The sequence below is a fragment of the Pelodiscus sinensis genome, chromosome 8 (genome assembly GCF_052426305.1).
Source record: "Pelodiscus sinensis isolate ZL-2025 chromosome 8, ASM5242630v1, whole genome shotgun sequence".
Classification (NCBI taxonomy): domain Eukaryota; kingdom Metazoa; phylum Chordata; order Testudines; family Trionychidae; genus Pelodiscus; species Pelodiscus sinensis.
In genome coordinates this window covers 54,864,757-54,889,000 of record NC_143059.1, presented here as the reverse complement: position 1 = coordinate 54,889,000, position 24,244 = coordinate 54,864,757, and the positions used below count along the sequence as shown (strand labels likewise).

Sequence of the window (24,244 nt, the reverse complement as noted above, 5' to 3'; positions counted from 1 at the left end):
CTAGCGGTTTCCGACTGAATCCAGGGAAGGTTGCAGTTCTTGTCCACCAGCGGGCTTCCGCTTGGCGGCATCTCAGCAAAGTCAACTGGACACGAAGAACTGTGCACTCGCTGATCGAAAGGGGGCTGGAAATACTGGGTAACGCTCCGAGAAGTGAGCTGGCAGTTGCGATGTAGGGGGGGGGGGGGGGGGGGAAGCTAGCGGGGAAATAAAATCAAGTCGCTGTATGACTTGCCATTTCTGTAATAATATGTTAATCTCATCGATCCTAGCTAGGCTCTGCTATGTAAAAAGTATCCTACGGATCAACACCAGTGACTTTTAGTTTGTGTAAAGACTCCAAATATTAAACATGCTGCAATTATTACTTAATTTTAAATAGACTATCTAGATTATGTAAACCCACCACTATGTACCCCAATCCGCACTGTATATATAGGTGCACACTGTTGGTTGATGTTTTTCTTCTTCATATTTTATACCCCCTTTCTCTCCAGAAAACCGTACTCGGGCTGACTGGGAAGAAGACTTTTTTCTCCTCCCACCTACCATTATAGTGAAAGGGAAAGATGGTCTATGGATTGCAAGCCCCACACCTTGAAAATGCCCAATACATTTGGATCCCAGCAGTCCTGAAACTGAAAAGGAGACGAACCTTCTTTATTAAATGCTCAGAGCCGAAAAGTGTTTCCGGAAATGAGGGGTGTTTTATAGTTTGCAGTGTATTCTGCTAAATGCCACGATCACATGTAAAGCGCTTGCCAGCTCCTTTTAATAGAAATGTGACATTCTGAGCCATGATTGATTTTAGCGCTCAGCAGCTTCTCTTGCAAGTGCGAAAAACACCTGCAGCCTCCTCTGAACGGAGGATGAAGTGAATCGTTTAAACAAAAAGTAAATACTTCATCAAGTGTTATTTCAATTGCAGGCACCGCTGCATTTTTATCATAGCCACCTGTTCCTTGGTTAAGGCTTTAAATGCAAGAAGACATTTCAAAAAGCAATAACTAAATACATTTCAGCTGACATCCCATTTACGATAACAAAATAGAGCCTGAGGAATAGAACGGTATCGTCCCGATAAATGAAATGAAAAGTCTCAGAATCTTTCCTTTCATGTAACACGAAATATTTTAAAAAAAATTTAGAGTGTTTTGGGGTATCAAATCAAATAAACTACTGTATAGTGAAGGGCTCCGGGTAATGGCTCAGATGAAAATTAAACACATGTTTTGCTAGGATGCAGGATCATTTAATCACATTATCATCTTTAATTTTTGCCCTGGTTTGGCATTAAAACAATCAGAATTCACTGACAACGTTTTGCCTCTCGATTCTTGCATAATTCCGATGTATTTTGCGTGTTAATATTATTTCCGAAATACACTGTAATAACCGGCTGAAATTTATGTTAAGTTTTATTTCATTATTATTGCATCTCAAAAGCTTTTTATGATCACAATCAGACCATGCTTTCTCTGTAAATACACGCATACATAAGTAGTCGCCTTCACTGAATTATATTAAGGAAAATGAAAAATAAACTAAAATATTCTCACTCGAGGTTCACTCTGAATAAAAATATCCCCCCTCCCAACATTTTTAAATAACCCTTTGATCTACTCCTCCAAACTAGAGAAATGAAAGGACGCCTTTTCTATTGTCCATCAATAATTACCCTTGTTAGTTTGGTCAGACGCAGACATATTTGAAGCAGCGAGACTACATTGGTGTGGATTTGGCTGCTTTGCACTCTTTACATTGGTGCTAGGTGAAGCTGCTTCCTCCCAGGACTGAACCGGAGGGCAACCAGTACTAATTCCGGATCGACTGAAGGAACGTTATAATCAGAGTCACTCCCCCACCCTTTCCATTTTGAAACTTTTTGATACTCTGTGGTATTAAGACACAAGAAACCTGTGTGTAAGATTCAGTTCTCTCGCATTATTTTATATAAACCGCCTTCTTACTGCTAGCAGCAGACGCTTCTAATTCATTTCCAATTAAATCAAATTTGACCTTTATCTGAAAGGCTAATTGTTCTTTGTATTTCTCATGAATAAAACCCAATTATATATATATATATAAACTAAAGAGAGTGGGAGAGAAACGAAATCGCTTAAAACTGCCAGGGGCATGATAAAGCTACATCAGTGACATGAAGAGAACAAATGGAATAATATTACTCCATTTAGAGGAGTGACTATCGTACAAAGCGTGTCCCACAAAGTTTTTAAAGAGTTGAATAATCTCTCTTTAGAGACCTAAGTAACAGTAGAGAAGAAGAGAAAAATGAAGGAAGATGCATTTTCAGCTGACGCACTTGTTTTCAAAGGAAGAAGAAAAGGAAAACAGAGAGTCCTACAAGTCCAGTTTTAATGCAACTGGTTTTGCTAAGACTCCGAATTATAATATAAATAAATGTAAATACAAAAAGCAAACAAAATGAAAATTAATCGTATTAATGGAACCCAGCTACTATTGGAATTGGTGGTTTAAGGACAGATGCAAAGAAGGAGCAAGAGCTGGAATATGAGGAGTGGGTCTTTCTCCGCTTATGCCTTCCCCGTGGGTGGATGGGTGCAAGAAGAATACAGCTGATTCTTTGATAACAATGGAGCATGGGTGCAGCTAACCAGTGCATGGAGTTGTGCGCGGGTGGAGTGTGATCCCCACTTTAGCTGCTTGTTCTTAACCTTTCACTACTGTTCAACAGCTATTTTTTATTAACAGCTTCCCTGCTCCCAAAGGAGAGCAGCAGCCACTCCAGTCAGAGCAGCACAATCCGTTTTCGTTATATCCCAGAAGCACCTAGGCAAAAGAGAATCCCTTGGTCAAAGACGGCTACTCCGCTAGCATCAGAAGTGGCCGAGACGCGCACACTGCAAGTCCCAGCATGCCATGCCCCATCCAGAGACCGGCTCCACCTGCGTACGCTTTGCCTGTGGCACACTGGGACATGCAGTCTTCGCAAGGAAAAGCCGCCGGCGTAGGCTAACGCGTTGCATGCTGGGAGTTGTAGTGGCACCTCTGCACGCGGGGCATGCCGGGATGGGTAGCTTTCGTCATTCAAACCCGCCAATGCGAAGGGCCCGCGCGGTGTGGGGGCGAGGCTGCGTTGGGAGCAGGCGGACGCGGCGCGCGCGCGCTGAGCAGTGGCGGTTGGTGGCAGGCCCCGAGGCGCTATAAACGGCACAGCCAGCAAGGTAGGCCGGGCTGTCTGGGTCAGGGGAATGGCGCAAAATAGAGAGCTGGGGGGCCGGCGCGGCGGGGCCTGGGGCCTAGATTGGGCAGCCTGGTTGCGCCGCCGCGCCGGCTCGGGAGGCCGCCTCAGCCTTTTCATCGCCCCCGCAGGGGAACGATTCGCCCCGGCGAGCAGGGAGCGTGTCCAAGCCGGGCCCCGAACCCGTCTGCTCCCAGCTCCGGTCCCCGACGTTCCCCAGCTTGGGGCCGTCCCCTTTAGACTCCCTTCCCCCGCTTTGTATCCTCGAGGCTTCCCCCACAGCGAGCCACTTCCCCCGAGGCTCTCCTCACGGGGCCCCTTCCGTGTCGTGTTCCGGGCCCTTTCCCTCTGCAGCCCCCGCAGCCCATGGGGCCCTGTCTCGCTCCGCGGGTTCCATCTCCCCTGCAGCACATCATTGGAGCCTTGCCCTGCCGTGTCCTGGTTCCTCTGAAGCCCTTCCGCCCAGATTCCCTCCACCGGCCCCACTGCCCTAGACCCTCTTCCCTGGAGGGTCTCCTGTCAGGTTTTGCTTCCTTCCTCCCACCCCCCCCCCCCCCAGTCTTCCTCTTCTCCAAGGGGGCCTTCTCAGGTCCTGGTTCCCAACTTCTCCAAGGCTCCTTCTGCCATCCAAGCCTCCACACAGGGACCCTGGTCTGTTTCTGTCTCCTCCTAACCTCTGCATATCCCCAACCTCTATCCTATGGTGGTTACAAGCTTGCTCCCATGTTTCGAGACTCCACACAAATCTATAGTCCTGGTTGTGGGTGCCTCTATCAATTTCCATACACCGTTGCCCTCTTAATTGAGCCGGGGTTGCCTGCAGGCTCCCTTAATTCCAGCTGCTGCACTTGGTCACCCGTGTCATTCTGGGTGCCACCCATCCTCAGCCATTATAGGTAGCCCCACAAATCCAGTTCCCAGTCTCCACACATGCACTCACACATACATGCTCCAGGTACACTCTCACATTCTTGTCCCCTGCCTTTTCCCACAGAAGACCCCCCCTCAGTGTTGTTCCAGATGTATGGCTCTTGGGTTCTCGTCTTGGGTATCTTCTCTTTAGTCTCTGCCTCCCCTCCCATATCTCTAGTCCCAGGCAGGGCATCCCCTTCCCCTTGAACTCCAGCCTCTGCTCCCACATAGGGATGTTAGCGAGTAGTCAACTACACGATATAAGCATAAGCAAGCGGGGGAGACAGTAACTGGTGCTGGGGGTAGCCGTCTTAAAAGTCGGTTCCCCGATCACCATCTCTGTGGTGCTGCTCCTCCCCTGCTGCTTCTATCATAGGCAGCCTGGTGGCTCTTACTACATTTAAAATGCAGAGTCACAGCATGGGTGGCTCATGGAGCTGGCAGGAGCCAGGACTGCTCAGTCCCAGCTCGAGCCAGCTCCTGGAGCTATCCCTGTTGTGGCTGTGCAGAGGAGTCCTTATCGAATAATCGTGTAGTTAATACAGATTGTGTTGACTACACCATTAGCCAGATAATTGCAATTAACATCCTTACTTCCAGGGCTTGACAAGCGGCGGCGAGCCGTGCTCGCCAGCTGTGCAGTTTGGCATGCGCATGCGCAGACCGCTCTGCACATGTGCTGATTGTGCTGCGGTGCTGTGCTGGCTTAAAATCTACTCGCTCCAGGCAAGTAGATTGACTAATTTGTCAAGCCCTGCTTACTTTCATACCCGAAATCGCGGATGGGCCTTCTGGTTCCCAGTTTCAGTCTCTGGAGACTCCCTCCACAATTGCATCTTAGTTGCTGGCAGGCTCCCCATCCCATTAGCTGGGTATCCCCTCCTCACTTCTCTGTCTAGCGTCCGCCTTTTTGGAAGCCTTCATATACAGTCCTCAAATGCCGTCCTAGGCATGTAGCTGGGTGTTTCTCCCAGACGATACACACAGTCTCTGATTTGCATCTTAGGTGCCGAGCTGTACACGGTCCCTCTGATCCCACTGGGTGTTCTCAGTGCTGTGCAGTGTTTCACCTACAACAGCCTTCCTAAGCTCCCTTCCTCAAACAGCCTCAACATGATTTTCCATCCCCAGGAACTTTTCTACTCCCAAACAGTACATAAGCACTCACTCTGAATTTCTCCTTTTTCCACTAAATAACTCCCAGTCTTCCATTTGCCCCCTCAAAGGAATCTAAACACAAATCAGTCCCTTCCTCTGGAAATATCTATTAGTGTCCCCTACCTCTCCTGGCAAAGGATAATTCTCTAATACATTATTTGAAATCATAATGTTTTGTACATACATGTGTGTTTAGGTATTAAATTTTCTTGCTGTTTCTTCATTTTCACTGAAGCATTCACAAAATCCAATCATTCCTCTATGCCTCAACAGATAAAAGTATTGCGCATTCCCTAATCACCTGGTTTTGTTATTGAAACGACTTCTTTCTTGGCTTCCTGATATCTATATATCCCATATTCAGTTTACCCAAATATAACTGCTGAAATTATCTTCATAACCCACCAATTGTATCTTGAATCTCTGATTCTTGTCAGTTAAATCAATATTGGACTATCTGACCTCTCCTTTGTTTTCTATCTACCTAACTGTCTCTCTGTTTATGTGACTGTCTATGCTATGGAAATACGCCAACAAGTTAAAATGGTCTTTGAATTTATTGGAGCAGTAGTGTTGCTTTATAAATAATGTAACTAGACTTCCTTGAAGCTTCTGAGAATGCTACCAGTGTTTGAAGCAGTTTGTGTACTGACATTTTGGTTCTTTTCCTTTAATAGACAACAAGATATTGGGCCCTTCTGTTCTATCAAAGATGCTGGTCTTTGTCTCATGTTACTTTTTTAATGCCAACTCCTATGCATTTGTGTCATGCCCTTCTTTTGGTGGTTCATCATGCTACTGTTATGCATTATTTATGTTCTTCTGCAAAATGTACTTCTTCTGTAGTGCCCTTAATAAGTGAGTCTAGGATATTTACTCTTTTTTTAAATACTTACTGTGGTGGGGAGGGGAAGCTAAAAGAACGCCAAAAACTTTACAACCACATCCATAATTTGCATTTGCTTAGATTGTTATGTTGCTGTAAACTTGGTTTTTTGCCTCATTCAGTCCCTATTGATTGCCACTTCTGTCTTATCAAATATTTAATCTCTGATCTGGAAGATACTTATGTATGTCATAAGAATGTAAGAAAGGCCATACTGAGTCAGGCCAGTGATCTGTCTAACCCAGTATCCTGTCTTCTGACAATAGTCAGTGCCAGATACTTCAGAGGGAACAAAAAGAACCTGACAATTATAGAGTGATCCATCCCTGTGTTTAGGGATGTAAAATTTAAATTAATTGGCTAATTGAATAGTCGATGCAATTTGCATTGACTATTCAATTAGTTGATAAGGGCTTCTCCACCTTTGACGTGAACACTACACTTCAAAGGTGAAAGTGCCACAGGGAGCCTGGCGTCAGGCTCCACACGGTGTTTCAAAGCGGCAGCACTAATGGAGCCCGGGGTCAGCAGGGGAGTCCATAGCTGACTCTCTGCTCCATGCGGTGCTGCTGTTTTGAAATGCCACATGCAGCCTGGGCCAGTTGGGGACTGCCAGCTGGTCCTGGGCTGCACACAGCATTTCAAAGAGGCAGTGCTGCATGGAGCCTGGGGTCTGGCCTCTCCTCCATGCAGTGCTGCTGCTTTGGAAGCACCCTCTCCTACACCCTCTTCCCCCCGCTGCCTCTTTCTGATATAGGCAGCAAGGGTGGGGGGAGCGACTAGTTGACCAGCATGTCGATTATCTGATAAGCATTTTCTTATCGGATAGTCAACTAGTCATTCCCATCCCCACTTGTGTTCCAGTCCCAGCCTCTAGCAGCTGGATGTTTAAGGGGACACAGAGCATAGGGTTGTGTCCCTGATTATTTTGGCCAATAGCTCCAACATGACCTCCCTGAATTTATGTAATTCTTTTTTGAACCAGTGAGTTCAGTGCACATATTTAATGATCAAGACTCTGGGTGAGAAGCAGTTTGGGGTCAGGAACTATTCTTTTTTTATTTCTATGTAGTGCCTAGCACACATTTAGGCGCTATAAAATAATAAACAGGACTATTTTCAAAAGGATGTTTTGAACTTTTAGCTGTATTGACTATTCTGCAAACTTGCTACTTCTTACTCCAGTTAATTTTTGTAATTGCAACTAACTTTTCTATAATCTTCATTCAGATGACTGGGTCAAACGAATTTAAATTAAACCAACCGCCCGAAGATGGTATCTCATCTGTAAAGTTTAGTCCTAATACGTCTCAGTTTCTCCTTGTTTCATCTTGGGATACTTCTGTTCGTCTCTATGATGTACCTGCTAACACCATGAGACTCAAGTATCAACATTCAGGAGCTGTGCTTGACTGTGCATTTTATGTAAGTGTGTCATTTTGTCTCTTAGATTCTAGTTCTATATAAAAGGTACATAGAAACTACTTTAATCTCTTAAAGTGGACAGTGATTGCTTGAAATGCAGTCAGCTTTTAAAAAGTAAAAAAAACCCATATTTGTTCCTATTGTTTTTGTGGTTCTGGTTCCCAGATTTACTTTAAAAGGTACTGTCAGATGGCTTGCCCTTTTTGTGACTCGGATGCCAGGTGTTCTTGTGACAGGCTCCACTGAAGGGCGTGAGCCAACCCTGATCTTCCTTAGGACAGTTGACTACCTAAGGAGTTTTGTGTACACTACAGAGATTTATTGACATATAGCCACTGTTGTAATTAAACTGCTGTTGAATGCTCACACTATGCCCCTTGTGTCAGTGGATGGCATGTGCGGTAGCAGCTCTTGCATTGATACAAAGGGCAGCTTACTGTAGGTAGCTATCCTACCATGCAACTGGCTGCAGGGTGCTTTGAGAAGGGTTTGACATGGCTCACGGGGACTGGCGCAACATCATAAAGTGAAGATTTCCCAATCCCATTGTTCCATAGGTATCCTACTAGATTGCAGCTGTTTTTTAGCTGCCCTAAACTGCAGCCCAGTCATTTCTATCTGAAATCATGGATCCTGCACTGATAGTGTTCAGCTGTGTCAGTTTGGGTCTAACACAAGCCTATAGAAGTGTGTGTGTTTGTGTGGGAGAGTGTGCGGTATGGAGTGCTTGTGTGCGCACACAAGACAGACACAGTATTGTGGTTGGTGTGTGTGTGTGTGTGTGTGAGTGAGTGAGTGAGTGAGTGAGTGAGTGAGTGAGTGAGAGAGAGAGAGAGAGAAAAGGAGGGCATGCTGTCTCTTTAAATTCTTAAAGCAACTGGGAGCAACCAATCCTAAGAGAGAAGCTGGTGCACAGATAGCTGTTGTCCCTCTAACTTCCCACCCCAGCTCAGCAGAAACTGGCTCATCAGTGAGGAGAGGGGTACACTCCATCAGCCCCTGCCTCCCTTTCCAGCTTTGTACAGCATAGGAGTCTCTTTCCTACTCTTTGTACCTGTTGCTACAATCCTATGTGAGCTTTCTTTACTGAGCTTCCTGTGGCTTTGAAAGGGGAGAGGTTCATGATGGTGTAGCTGGATGCCAGGAGGCAGAATTCAAAACAGTGAGCAGAGTGGCCACGGTGAGCACTATGGGATACCTTGTGGAGACCAGTTATGGCGAAGTAATGAATGCTAGCGCTTTGTTAATCTAACTTTGCAACTAAAAGCTATATGCTACTTATCAAGCTGGTTGTATTTTGTCACCAAAGGAGAGCTGTCCAGGTAGGAGGAGCATAGCAGTGTGTACGTGTTCATTATTTTGTCATCAAAAGCTGCCTTTTATCAACACTATTTAGTATGACCAGGCCCAGGTAACTGGAAGACATTTAACTACGGAGCACCTGGGCCTAAAAAAGGCTTTTGAGAGCTCAGTTGGGGAAGTTTCTGATGAGAAAGGACAGAGACTCTGTAGGAGGGGAGCTTCCAGAGAGCCTGAACTAGGCAAAATCTCTCCGGATAGGCAGGCCTGGGAGAGACCTTGAACAAGACTGCAAAAACTGTTGTGGCAGTGGAGAAGCCTGTGACTTTATAGCAGAAGGGCTGCTGCCACACTCCACAGTTTGTTTTGGGACTTTATCTGGTCTCTGAAGGAAGAACCTTAATGCCTTTTATTGAAGGGAGAGGTACTTCTGTAAAATAGACTTTGGCTTCTCCTCAACAAGGCTATGACAGTGATCTCGCTGAGGGGGGAAAACAAACAGGCCTCCTAAGAGCTAAATGTAACTACAAGAGGCTGTTTGGGTCGTGAAGGTGTCCCTTGTACATGAACACACCATATGTTAATAGTACCATTAGCCTTCATTGACAGTCATTTGAAGAGTCTGCATGTGTCATGAATTCAGATAAAAATGGGGAAAAAAGTTTTCTATCTAATTATATTATTTTACAGAAACGAAAGCCCTCCACCTAATCTTGTAAAACCCTTTCATTCTAAACAATTCTCAACTTGATTTTTAGAAGGTCTGAAGGATGCCATAGTCTACCCGTGTGGTAAGTTCAGGACCTTCACAACTACCCCTTCTAACAATGAATTCCCATCTTCAGCAAGAAAGGAGGTACTTTAATGTGCCCAGGAGGTTAAGTGTGAAATTGTGCCACTTACTTAAGCTAAGAAAAGTGAACACATATGTTAAAGCAGAATTTCGTTCTTCACAGGATCCTACACATGCCTGGAGTGGAGGATTAGATCAGCAGTTGAAAATGCATGATTTGAACACGGACCAAGGTAAGATGGCTAAATGCTGTAACAGATGATTTTTAAATGAACAGATCACGAGATGAGTTTGTTTGAATTTTAGAATAAACTAATTGAAAATAAATGAAATAGTATATGGCTGTGGTTTCTTAGATTGTGGTTATTGGCTTAAAGAATAAAAGCTGTTTGATTCATGAACCCTCTTCGTATTGAAGTGTATGTTTTAAGACACCAGTTACAGGTATAATTGGAGAAGCTCCATTTACTTTCATATATTATTACATTTTGTGAAGGTAGTAGCTATATTAAACCTTTAATTAGCCATAGACAACTCTAAGCAAAATGAACCCTGTGGTCTCAAAAGAGTTGCATAAAGTTATTTATCCACTAGCTTCATCTCATTACATTAATATGTGCACTGTGGTAATTTATATACTCTATAAAACCCTACATTATGAAGGTTGCAAGTCAAGCACCCAAAAGTTAGGTAATGCCAGAATTAAGATTTGTGATACTAGCTTTGCCTGCAATAACCATGATTTTTTTCTTTTATCTAATGTTTACATTTTCAACTCTAAAATAATGTTTTATACATTTAGTGAGTATATGCATGCATACTAGCTGTAGTGTTGATACTTCTGATAAATGCAGTTTTATCATGTCCCCTTTACTGTCTCACTTAACACTCTGCTTACTAATTGGTTTCTGTGAGAGAACATTCAAACTTCAGAGCACTGTCAAACAGCTTGCCATTTTCCTTTTCCTGTCAGAAAAATGTTTATTTTCCCTTCGTCTTCCAACTCTAGCTGGAGTTAGAAGAAGATGGACAATACTGAGTCCTTCTCCAAGAATGTGATTAAGATTTTATTTTTCATGGTTGCAAAGTGACACTGGAAGAGGATGGTACCCTTCTCAGTTTTCCAGAAGGACACATGCAGGGTCTTTTATTTTTGGACCTTATGTCTGAGAAGACTTTTAAAGGAACTGTACAGAAGTTTCTATAATCTTACTAGTTAGAATTTTCCTTTCTGTTCAAAGACATTTAAATTATGATGACAAAGGAGCCAGGTTTTATAGGGAGAGTACCAATACAACTTTAAAACCTCATACTGTTTTTCTGTATTATCTGATAGGTAGATGTGAAATGAATTATGGCTGTTTCATTGTCACCTTTTGTTAGGAGTGCCTAATTACTCACAAGTGGCAAGCCATGAGCTAGTATGGTTTTCCCACATTTACGCTGATTAAACTTTTGTAATACACAGTCAATGGCTAAAATTTTCAAAAGACCCTAAGATTTAGGTGCTCAGCTCCCACTGAGAGTCAATCACAGTTGGGCACCTTAACTTCCCTTTATGCTTCTGAAAATATCCACATGACTGCCTAATACGCTTAAGCTCCCTTAAATCTCAGGCAGTATCTAGACAGTCTACATTTAACGCTTTTTAAAGTGTAGTGATTACAAAGATCAGAAGACCAAGCACTCTTTAAAAGATGTCTCAGCATGCCAACACATTAGTGAATTACAGATTACAATTTTTACTTCTGGAGTATTGTTCTGCACCCTTCATTCAAGCAATTGTGGATTTTAGTGGAACTAGTACAGTTACATCTAATATATTCTCTTACAGAAAACCTAGTTGGCGCTCATGACGCTCCTATCAGATGTGTTGAATATTGTCCAGAGGTGAATGTGATGGTGACTGGAAGTTGGGATCAAACAGTCAAATTGTGGGATCCCAGAACTCCTTGCAATGCAGGAACTTTCTCTCAACCTGAGAAGGTTTGTATTTAAACAGTAACTGTTATATAAATTAATATTAACTGTATACTCTCATCTATTAAACTATATATATATATATATATATATATATATATATATATATATATATATCTATATCTATATCTATATATATATCTATATATATATATATATCTCATCTATATATAATGCATCCTGTGATTGGTTAAGAATTAATATTTTTCATGCAAGGCATTTCCTTTTAGTCAGTTTACTGGGTGAGAGGATGTCTTGCGGCACAGTCCGTAGCCCATAGGAAATGTCCTACCTTAACACTATTGCTGTTATAGGATCTGAAACTTGTGTATTATGCGACTAATGAGAAATAACCACTAAGGGCAAGTCTACACTACAGATTTACAGTAACTGCAATGAAGATGTTTTAAGATGATGGGAGAGAGCTTTCCCTTTGGGTTAATAATTCCACCTCCACCTGAGGTGATAGCTGTGTGGTGGGAGAAGCTCCGCCACAGTCATACTGCTGTCGACAGTGCTTAGGTCAGAATAACTAAGTCACTCAGGTACTGTACAATTATTCATATTGAAGTAATTTTGTAGTACAGACCAGGACTAAGTGGAAACATATTTTGGTGTATTGCAGTGGTCCCCAACATGGTGCCTGCGGGCGCCATGGTGCCCGCATTTGTGTGCACCCGCCAAGTGCTCGGAGCTGACCCTGCCCCGGGCGTGTGTCTCATGCACGGTGCCAGCCCCAGGTGCGCTGCGCATACGCGGCTACAGCCCCAGACGCATGGCGCATGGGGAGCGCCGGCCCCGGGCAAATTGGCTGCCTGCGCCCCGGGTGCGCGGCACATGGGGAGCGCCGGTCCTGGGCGCGTGGCGAATTGGCCACCCTGGCTCCAGGAACGTGTCAAATTGGCCGTCCCTCCCTCAGGCACACGGCTATGGGGTTCTGGCCCTGGGCGCGCGGCTCTGGAGGGCACCGGCCCCAGGCTTGCAGCGAATGGGAGGCCCTGCGGCACATGGGGTTGCTGGCCCCAGGCACGTGGCTCATGGGGGTGGCTCATGGGGGTGTGGCGTATGCGCGGCCCCGCCCCTGGGCGTGCGAGTGATCCCACCCTTTGGCACCCGGGAGCTCCAAATGGTTGGGGACCATTGGTGTATAGTGTTGTGTAGATAGTATCAGTCAGTAGCTAGTCTGTGAAGATTATTATGGAAATCCTTAGTTTAAGGATTCCAGAATTTTTTCTTAGGGATGTAAAAGTTTACCTTAATGCAGGGCTACTCAACTTTGGAAGCCTTGGGGGCCACAAGGATACTCACTGCAGATACTGAGGGCTGCAACTTATATGTGTTTGCAAGTACATGCAAATATATATGCAAATAGTTTCCTTCACATTGACGGGCATGAATACAAAGTTTAAGGCAAAACTAAACAACACGCAGGCCCCATTTAAGTCAGTTCTGCTGATATTAATAAAATTCAATATTTACCCGATTTTAACCCATATGCAGTACTTTTAATGAGCAATGGCAGTCCAGGAATTGAACTACCAAAACGCATATCAAGAGAAGACCATTATATTGACTTGCCATTATGGAGTGTGTTCTCAGTGGAGGCCACATTCAAAAGTCCCACCCACGAGCTGCATGTTGAGCCCTGCGTAAACCCAAACCGCACTGCGGGCCGCAAACAAACAGGCTGCGGGCCGCATACTGCCCACAGGTTCCGTATTGAGTAGCCCTCCCTTAATGGGTGAGGCTTACCGATTTCTGTTAATTGGTAGAGGCTGGGGCAGATCCCTGCCCGCCCTGGGCAGAGAGGTGCTCCAGCCCCGTGGAGCCTGCCGGAGTTGCCCCATCTGTGGAGGGCTGCCTGCCCCCCAACCTCTATCCCCCTCCCCCTCCATCCCCGCATGGTACCTGCTGGCTCCCTGGGAGCCGGGTACAGAGCCTGCAGTGAAGCCGCCTCTCAGGGAGGCTTCTCTGTGGGCTCTGCAGCATGTGTGAGCGTTCTGACTCTTAGCAGTTGCACGGTTACATTTTTAGCCACATTTTTACATCTCTACTTTTTTCAATACTTCTTTCATAGTCTTAGGTAAACAAATCAAATTCTTGTACGTTGAGACAAATGAAGAAAACGTTCAGCTTATGGAATAGGACTGATAATACTGGCTTTGGTGAGATGTATTGAAGGATGTGTTGTACGCTCTTTCCCAAACAATTCCACCTCTCTGCCTCAGTAGCGATCTGCTACACCTCTGCATTCTGGGAGTTTTTAGAGATCCAAAGGCCCCAATAGTTTTGAATTCTGTGGTAGTTTTATAATGTGTGGAAAATTAGATGGTGGGAGAAATTAGTAATATGAAAAAAATTACTTTGTGTGAAAGTTGGGACTAAATCATTTAAATAATTTTTGTGCTAAATTGAATTTCAGCATTAGCACAGAACATCTGCTGTTGTCCCTTTTCTGTTTATTATTATACCATGTTTATAACTAGATGCTAGCTATTTTAAAGAACACTTTATGGTTTTGCATTACTATTGAATTCAACCTTTTCTTTTAGACTATACATGTTAGAGCTATCATTATGTTCTATGTTGCATCTAAATAGCTGCTATTTTTGCCACAACACAGCTGAATATTTCTGGTAAGCACTTTATTCTGAATAAAATAATTGCAATATTTCTAGTTTTTTATATATATACATAGTATATAAAGAACTATGATAAATTGCTGACAAGAATATTGTATAATGGACAGGCACCCTGAGTCAAGCTGCTTATTGGTTCAGCAAGATTCATTATGTCGCTTTTTAATACTGTCTTTGATAAATGTGTACATCTAGTCAACTGCATGACAGTGGTTGTATTTGATTTATGATTGTGAGGTGTTGTAAGAATGCTTATTATACAGGTATGACACCAGTTTGTAAAGAAGATTTAGGATGTTTAATCTTCTTAATGTGATTGTTCCTATGTCTGTGAAAATTTATATTGTTTGTGTGAATGTCTGTTTATACCTGCATCACATTTTATGTAGTAGTCACAAGTGATCATTTATCTAAAATATATAACTCCTTTTGACTGTCATATAAAAGTAGACTATTCTTTTCATTATACAATTTGAAGTGGAGTAGTTTCTTGACTGGTCTATAAAACTTTTGGGACGTATTTAATCCATGTTTAAAACTGAATTTTGTTAAAATGCTTGTCCTGGCTCCTAAGTTTCTGGCCCCTTTCATAGACAAAAGGCAAATGTGATTGGGCAATTTAATTTTTCTTTAGAAATTTCTGACAGATTGTAGGTAGACTGAACATTAGAGAGTCAACTCACTGAAAAGCAAGGACAGACTTCAATTATTCAAACATGGTTTTAGAAACTAGCTAACTAGCAAGACAGCATGCCTGACTGTAGGTAGTATAGTACATAGAAGACCATGTCAGGTAGTTTAGGATCAAAGGTGGTTTTGTACAAACTTTTACAAAGCGCTGACATACAGTGTTATCAAAATTCCTTACGGTGTTAGGCAAAATTCAATAGCATCTCGAATGGTACATGAAATCAGAAAATGAAGTTGACTTTTCTATCTGTATAGCAAAACTAGATGTCAAAATTCAGCATCATAAGTGGTATATTTTTTCAGTTCTAATGAGATCCTGACAGCATGTTAGAATGTTATATATTTAGCCCATGTTAACTTGCTTTAGCAAAAGTTGGTTTTACTCCTTGCCTCTTGTTAATATTCCAGTGTCATCACACAGCTGTGGTATAGCCGGATTTTGTCCTAGCTATGCTTCGTCAGAATGCTTAATTGAATTCTGATTGCAGAATCTTTATTGGTGATGGGAGACAAAAGAAACCAAACCTGATTTTATTTTTTCTTTCAGATCCCAGATTGATTGTACACATGTGATAGTGAGAAACCCAGTCTCTTGCAAACTTAAAAGTTTCTGTTCTAAAGTTATTGAGAAAACAATAAACATGAGCCCTCATAGGATACGTCTACACTGCGGTGTTATTTTGTGATACTTCTGGTATCCCGAAATAGCTATTCTGTGTCTTGACAGCACACCCGTATTTCAAAATATCTTTCGAGATAACAGGTGCACTATTCTGAAATCCCTGTAAGCCTCGTTCCATGAGGAGTGGGGGACATTTCGGAATAGTGGTTTATTTTGAAATTTGGTTCTGGATAGACAGCGCCAAATTACAAAATAAGCTATTTTGAAATACACTTGAAATGAGCTACGCAATTTGCGTAGCTTAAATTGTGTAGCTTATTTCAAGCTATGGGTGCAGTGTAGATGCATTCATAATGTCATTTATCAGAGTAGCATTGTACTTTATGGACAGATTTTTTTTTTTTTTTTTAAATTCAGATGTGCCAACTAGCTTTTCTCTGACTTCATTTAGAATTGTGGTTGCTCAGTCTCTCTGAAAACAGGTTTTAATATTATTTTTCTTGACAGCATACCCCTTAATGATACTATCTTTTGATTAACAAAGCTCATGTCTGAGAGCATTTTTAAAAAAAAGAAAAATATTTGGTAGAGTACTGTCTAAATAGTCTACAGGGTTAATATTACAAGAACATAAGAATGGCCATACTGGGTCAGACCAAAGGTCTATCCAGCCTAGTATCCTGTCTGCCGACAGTGGTCAGTGCCCCAGAGGGAGTGAACCGAACAGGTAATGATCAAGTGATCTCTCCTGCCATCCATCTCCACCTTTTGACAAACAGAGGCTAGGGACACCATTCCTTACCCATCTTGGCTAATAGCCATTGATGGATTTAACTAGATAAATTCATGGAGGTTTTCTTTTAAACCTTGTTATAGTCCTAGCCTTCACAACCACCTCAGGCAAGAAGTCCCACAGGTTGACTGTGCGCTGTGTGAAGAAGAACTTCTTTTTATTTGTTTTAAACCTGCTACTCATTAATTTAATTTGGTGGCCCCTAATTCTTATATTATGGGAACAAGTAAATAACTTTTCCTTATTCACTTTCTCCACATCATGATTTTATATACTTCTATCATATTTCCCCTTAGTCTCCCCCTTTCCAAGCTGAAAAGTCCTAGTCTCTTTAATCTCTCCTCATATGGACCTTCCAAACTCCATATCATTTTAGTTGCCCTTCTCTGAACCTTTTCTAATGCTTTTTTGAGATGAGGAGACTACATCTGTACGCAGTATATTGTCAGCAGGTTTGTGCACATTATTCAATTTGGAACTTGTCTTTACTCATAATCTTTTTTCTCTTTCAGTTATTCATAATTTTTGCAAATTACTGTTTTAGTCTGAAATTTTCTATTATGTCATGACTGACATGTCACAGTCAGAAACTCTACACATGGGTAACAGTAGATGAAGGCAGAAATAACAAACTTGCTGGGGGTGGATCTTACTGAGATAAGAAATAAGATAATTTGAATAACATTGATTATAGTCTTAAATGTGATATGTACATAGTAGCTAAATTCCAGTACAGCATTCAATGCTATAATATAAAAGTTGCATTTAAATTTATACACTAGGGCTTGGAGTTGAGGCAGTATTTGCAATTTTATGCTTTGCACTACCAGTTCAGCTATGTTCCTACAGATTATTGCAATTCATCCAGCATTTAAACTACAGGCTGAAAAAAAAGTATAGCTTTACTTAATTGCAGAGGTCCATCTGCTTTTTAATTGGACTGATTTTTGGTTAATTCATCACTTGATGATAAAATGTGGATATCCAGGCTAATTGAAGTGGCGTGTTGTAATATTTGTGTAAACTTCTTTTGAAAAGGTGTACACTCTCTCTGTGTCTGGAGATAGACTTATTGTGGGGACTGCAGGTCGGAGAGTTTTAGTATGGGATTTGCGGAACATGGGTTATGTCCAGCAAAGAAGAGAGTCAAGTCTGAAGTATCAGACCCGTTGCATCAGAGCATTCCCAAACAAACAGGTATGCATGACACACAGTAACTGTACCCCTGATTCAAATAACTTAATCTTCTGTAGCAAAAAAATGGATTTGTGTTGATTTCTTACTTAGCTCAGTAGACTGATGTTTTTATACTAATTTATAAATTATTTAACTTGAAGAATTCATAGTTGATCTTTTAAAATTAATGACAGATTTTTGAGCTACTTGTTTCATGTTCTTTTTTTTCTTTTTTTAAATGGTGTGGCTTAAAAATGTTTGCTTAAAAAAGCCCTAACCTTTTTTTCTTTGATATTCTCACTCTTCTCTTTCTCTTCCCCTTCTCCATTTAAGCATCCTTTTCTAAAAAGGTGCTAGTTAATGCACCAGAACACTGACAAGTAAGTCATTTCACAATAGCAAAAGAGGCAGAGAGAGAAGATAAGACTTACTTTTGCTGTGTAACTTTTAGGCATCTATACTATCAGGTTCTCAAGAGGTGCTTCATTCTGCAACAGTAGTGTGGCCTGGCCTATAGATAAGTGTAGTATCATGCAACATATTTAATTAAAAATTACAACTTGGTCCATTACTATTTTGACCCCTTGCTCTGCTGGGCTCCTTCTAGAGCAGGGGTCTCAAACTCCTGGCCCATGGTCTATCCCCAGCTAGTGTAAGTTTGCAATCTTGCACCAAAGGGGGGGTGGGAGCTGTCCATTACCATCCCAAGTCCCACACTTTCCTGCCATTACCCCGCTCTCTTCCCTCATGGCACCCTTTCCCCGAAGACGTGGCTTCGGGGATTGTGGGGGGGGGGGGGGTGGCTAGCACCACAACAGTGGTCAGACCCCCTACATTTCCTGTGGTGGCGGGAGCCACGGGCAAGTAGGTGCGCCCATTGAATGTGCTCTGCTTCCCCAAGGTTCCTGCTGCTGTGAGAAGTGCATGTGGTCCTATCTCTGCTGTCACACTGTGTCAGGCTCCTTGGTGGTCGACAAAACTGCATCCTTATGGGACAGGTGACATGGGGGGAGTGAGCAAAGTGATGATAGGAAGGGGCAGGACTTGGGAAATGATAATCGATAGTATCCTGCCCCCAGGAAAGATTGAGCAATTACTCCAACTAGGGATGATGCGTGGGCCAGGAGTTTTGAGACCCCTGTTCTAGAGCAGTGTTTCTCAACTTTTTTTTATAAAGTACCCCTTTAAAATACTAAGTACCCCCAATACCTACAGTTTTCAGACACACACAATTTTTTCTACCATTACAACACATTTGTTTAAACAACTTAATCATAGCTGGGTGGGCAGTGAAATTTTTGGGTGTAAAAAGTACAAAAATAATAAAGCACTGTAAAACTTAAAACAAAAATTCAGTTTTCTCCAAATTTCAGTTGTGTTGAAGTACCCCTCCCCCCCCCAGACTTCTCTCAAGTGCTCTTGAGGGTACTTGTACCACTGGTTGAGAAACACTGTTCTAGAGTCTCTGAAGGCCATGCATTATTAACCAGAGTGAATTGAATAAGAACAATTAAGGTCATCTTTCCGTCCATCATTCCCTTCCCAAGGGTTTAATGTGGTACCTCTGCAATGCTCCTGTAGTGGAAACATGGAACATTTTGGAACAAATTTTTCAGGTGTAGGTAGTAAGAGCTGGCATGCAGTGGGTGGCCTAGTTTTATTCATTCTAGAGTTAGAGTGTGTAGAAAGCTATATCTGTTCCATCTCTGATACTTGTAGTGGTGCTGTATTTACAATACTTCAGACAGTACTGTTGTCAGGGATTTGAATATTGCTTTTGGTAAACATTATTTTCCTATTTCTGAGAAACTTGTACATTAAACTCATGGCCAGGTTACAGTAAAAAGAGCTCTTTAAAATTGCTGTGTGCCAGTACAAAGGTAAAGAAGCAGCTGCTTTTTTATAGTGCAAGTTGTCTACCAAAATTATTATATTCTAATGTATTTTATGTATTTAGTCGAATGAGTTGCTAATATTATAATGTGAACTACTTTTAATGTAATAATGTACTGGAAATATCTGTCATCCTGTGAACTTCTGTGATAGTTGTGGGATGCTTGGGGCAGGTGGCCATATATGAAATGTGCAAGAATGTAACTTGCTGACCACGTCTTGTGTGAAGTCAGAAGTGTGATTTGGGCCTGTGGGGAACAATTCTAGACTCTCAAAGCTTTTATATGAGGTACAGTTTAAGGTTGCAGGAAACCTTTTTTTCCTGTGACTTTTATTATTATTATATGGCTGGTCTTGAGTTGAAGATTAGGGAACCATAAATATAAAAGTAAATATTCATAAATTTTTGTAAAAAGCGTTTCTTGTGTTTGATTTTAGATTTAATCATAGTTAACAAAACTTCTGTATATAATTCTGACAGTAGTTGTATTTTTTTTTTTTTGGTAGGGTTATGTTTTAAGCTCTATTGAAGGCCGTGTTGCAGTAGAATATTTGGATCCAAGTCCTGAAATACAGAAGAAGAAGTATGCATTCAAGTGTCATAGATTAAAGGAGAATAATATTGAGCAGATTTATCCAGTTAATGCCATTTCTTTCCATAATGTCCATAACACATTTGCTACAGGTACAGGCGATACTTATGTTGTATAATTTTACTGGTACGATTGATGTTTAAATACTTCTAGTTCTTGATAGGCTTCAGTTAAGTGTCTTGTTTCTGCTGTTATTGGAACACTTAATAACTATACTTAATACTTTAAACAAGATTTTGTATTTTTTCTTTTGGTACAGTGGGATCTAAATTTAACAGGTTTATTTCTTTAACACATTAATTGTGGACTGTTCTTTGTTACAAAACTGCTTTTATAGCTCTGTGGGCAACTGCAAAATAATTCATTATAATGTTTGTCATTATCTAGTTGCATTAAATGTTGTAATGGCTTGGTTTTCTTCCAGTTTCAGTATCTTAACTCTTTTTTTCCCCAAAATCGATTTGTAGGTGGCTCTGATGGATTTGTAAACATTTGGGATCCCTTTAACAAGAAACGACTATGCCAGTTCCACCGGTATCCCACCAGCATAGCATCGCTTGCCTTCAGTAATGATGGAACCACCCTTGCAATAGCATCATCATATATGTATGAAATGGATGACATTGAACATCCTGAAGATGGTATCTTCATTCGTCAAGTGACAGATGCAGAAACAAAACCCAAGTGAGTCTGCTTCACCTGTATTTGAACCTTTTCTAGCATTCATCCCAGGATTTATTAATTTTCCTAAAGCCATGAATAGCATTATTGATGCCTACTAGATAGTGCAGCTTGACAGTAGGGCTGGAGTTGATTTTATCTTGTTCTCCCAAGCTTTCAATATCCGTAGGTTGATAGATGTCTGATGGCTAAAATTGTGTCTAGTTTTGTAACAGAAGAATGTCAAACTCCAATTCTTTTTGAATAAGCACCTTTATTTGAAGCTATGGAGTTATTGCTAACTCACTTCAAAATTAAGCTGAAGAATAATTCATTTGTGCAAGTTTTGCTGTTTTCGATCTTTAAGACTTTGAACTATTCATCGTTTCTTTACACACCGATAGTACATCTAACATTTCCCCTTTAAAGCAAATGCAATGAACGGGTTCTAGGAAAAGCATAAAATCATTTAAAGGGGTCCCTATCCTCTTACCTCAGAGAATAATCTCTATATTTGGAGTATTTAGCCCTTTGACAACCGAGACTGTGCCACCATATCTGGATAAGGGAAAACAATGTTTTTGGTGCCAGACAGAATGAGCTTTTAATTCCCATGTGAAAGAACGCTGAATGGAAAAACTGACATCATAATACATCATCAGAATTGTATATTGGAATAACCTCTGTATTTTACGTGATCTGGCACTGGGTTCAATGCACAGGATTAACAATCTGGATATTATAAAGCTTGTCAGGGTTTGTTACTGCTCACTAGACTTTGCTTTTCTAAATCTTGAACTCTCTATTTATGTTTTAAGCATTTGGGTTTGGAAATAACTATTCTACTTATTTGGGGGGAGCCACTCCCCAGAGTTTTGGACCTTTTAATTGTAATAAAACACATAATCTTAAGGTTCAACCAATAATGCATCTCACTCTGGAGCAGATTCTCTGACATTGTTCTTTTTCAATGCACTGCTGCATCGGTTGTCATGTGATGATGAGCTAGTTTTAAAACATAATTCTATGGTTATTTAATTACACTGCTGGTGGTAGAACACTAGAATAACCATCAGAGTGTCTGGAGTGGCTCATAAATCTGGGTACCTACCTTAGGGCAGTTTGTCAAGCAGTGCACAAACCCCAGACCAGTTATCTGTTCCATACTTAGATTTCACCAACCAAATATCAATTGTGAAATCCTCAAGTATGATAACCACCACAGTGTGGAGTTACAGACTACTCTGGGGCACCCCAGATTCTTACCTTGTCACCCAGTCAAGCCAGCTTGTGTGAAATGTTTTTTTAATACCAAAAATCACAATAATATTCAGGTTACTTTCAGTCCCAGAGAACCAGTTACTTTATTTTAGTTGTACCTTAGACCTCTCACCAAAGACAGATTGTAACCAGTCCTATAATAAACTAAGGATTTATTAACTAAGAAAAAAGAAATCAGCAATGTACATGGTTAAAGCAGGTAAAAGATGTACAAATTACAGTCTTAGGTTCCAAAAAGTGATCAAAGCTGCTTTAATATGCAAATTCTGTGTATCATTTAGGGCTAAGCAGCTTGGGGATCCCTTCCTTATGCCTTCTCCAAATTCCAAGCAGCATAATCAAGAATGTTTTCTTTCTAGTCAAGAATGTTTATTCTCTTCTCCCAAAGTTCAAACTGTAATAGCAGGAGGGTTTGTACATGTCCTCACTTCATGGGTTTGGCAGGAGCATTCAACAGTCTTTTGCCTACTGATGTTATATAGTCTATAGGTCTTTTTTTGGATGGAAGATAACACTGCTTATGGTAGCCTCTTTTTTTTTTTTTTTTTTTTAAACTACATAACTGTAAGGTGAAACGAAAATTTCGAGGCTTGCAGTGGTTGGAGCTCTTTTCAGCTATTTCTCTCCATTGGTGGCTGTGGTTGCTAATTCTGTAGATGCTTCATTTTGCCTAATGAGGAGGTTAATCTACAATTAAACAATATTTCCTCTTGGCCCTCCATTATTTTCTGAAACAGATGGTTCATCGTTTCCTGGGCTGTTAAACTCAGTGAGGTTAAGGTTAGACTCATGGGAATCAGCTAGTTTTGAATCTTATTAGGCTGTAGAAGGAAAACTAATCAGAATACTCCTTAATATCATTTTGTGGCTGCAAACAATTATTTATTAGTAAACAATTGATCCCAGAAGGGCAAATTGTTTGAGTCAGTAATGAGCTGAGAAAAGACAGAGCATATCTGTGTATTTGGAAAATAATTGTAACGTAATTGCAATGCATTTAGACAGGCATCTATTTGGACCTGTTTCTATCTTTAAATGAATTTCTGAAAACATTAACAAGGTTTATATGCTTTTCTGACATTTATAAGTTGCTTGTGCCAAACTTAGAACAGCTATCTGGTGACTAAGAATGATTTTTTTAGTACAGAATAATGTAGTGTGAATGTCATATCAATATTTGCTCCTAACCTAAAGCACTTTTCCTACTTCTCTGCCTAATAGCTTTAGTTAGTGCTTTTTGCTACTTTTTTTTCTTTTTTCAGGTTAATGTGTTTTTCTTTTTTCAGGTTAATGCAGAATAATGTCTTTTAAACAAAAGATATTTGGGAGTTTTTTGACTTGCTGACAATTAACTACATATTTTAGGTTGTTAAAATAGCTAGTAGTAAAATGGCTGTCCTGTCTGTGCTGTTTTGGATTAATACAATTTTTATTTTGTATAGAAATTTCAGTTGAAGATATGAATGCTTTAAAATTTTAAAGGTCATTTGTTAAAACATATTTCCTTTATTTCAGGTCTACTTAAGATTCTTACAAAAAGTTTCATCTCTTTTCTTTATGAAAACCTTGCTTACCTGCTCCTAACCTGAAATGGTGATAAAGGATAACTTTGGGAAAAACAAGTTTTTGTAGTGCTATTGTTTTTTTATTAAAAAACCTTGTGTATTTGTGTACCTCACTATGCTATACTCTATTGACGTTATTTAGAATGTCAATGAATCAATGTTTCCTTCAACCACAATCTGAAATGTAAATTAGTTCTTTCCTGTAAAGCAAACTTATCGCATTTTGTAATATTTTTAACTCTGGGAACCTCTAGTGATCTCTGAATTGCTCAATAAATCTCTTTCAAAAACCTTATCTGTAAATGAACTGGGTAGTAATTTTCATATTCTCTGAAAAGTCTTGAAGCAGTGTCATTTTCAGAATAGATCATTGGACGTGAATTGTTAGGGCATGAGCTGTGACAAATCACCGTTAACCCCCACCCCCACCCGCCACATCAAATAAAATGGGGCTACATACCTCTTGGGAATGTTGTATATTCAGTCATTGTTCTTACAATGCTTGGAAAGTTATAATGTATAAGTTAGGCTAGACTGTAGTGACAACTTAATGACTAGTGCAGAAAGTTTCACATTTGAAGAAAAGCAAAAGTTATCTGAAGTACATGAACTTCGGATAGTGCTTCAGTTTCTTCAGGTTCACAGAAAAACCTGAA

The 24,244-nt window shown here is 41.0% G+C and overlaps 1 protein-coding gene across 2 annotated transcripts; it reads left to right on the top strand.

Moving 5' to 3' along the window:
• The first annotated feature begins 3,060 nt into the window (after positions 1 to 3,060).
• BUB3 (BUB3 mitotic checkpoint protein) lies at positions 3,061 to 23,883 on the top strand. Of its 2 annotated transcripts, XM_075935317.2 has the most exons (8): positions 3,061 to 3,206; positions 7,410 to 7,604; positions 9,860 to 9,929; positions 11,531 to 11,682; positions 17,459 to 17,617; positions 19,997 to 20,174; positions 20,550 to 20,766; positions 23,539 to 23,883. In XM_075935317.2, exons 2-8 carry the CDS (start codon positions 7,410 to 7,412, stop codon positions 23,546 to 23,548), a joined length of 981 nt encoding a protein of 326 aa, XP_075791432.1. In that variant the 5' UTR covers positions 3,061 to 3,206; the 3' UTR covers positions 23,549 to 23,883. The 2 variants fall into 2 exon arrangements, with proteins under 2 accessions (XP_075791432.1, XP_075791433.1); XM_075935318.2 differs by lacking the exon at positions 23,539 to 23,883 and having other exon boundaries at positions 20,550 to 20,770.
• Positions 23,884 to 24,244: the final 361 nt, after the last annotated feature.

What these genes read in the sequence shown, in the direction of transcription:
- BUB3 (XM_075935317.2), top strand. Translation starts at nt 7,410, where the DNA reads ATGACTGGGTCAAACGAATTTAAATTAAACCAACCGCCCGAAGATGGT. An exon ending in TGATTTGAACACGGACCAAG is followed by an intron (nt 9,930 to 11,530) that starts GTAAGATGGCTA and finishes ATTCTCTTACAG; the next exon opens with AAAACCTAGTTGGCGCTCAT. An exon ending in CCATAACACATTTGCTACAG is followed by an intron (nt 20,175 to 20,549) that starts GTACAGGCGATA and finishes ATCGATTTGTAG; the next exon opens with GTGGCTCTGATGGATTTGTA.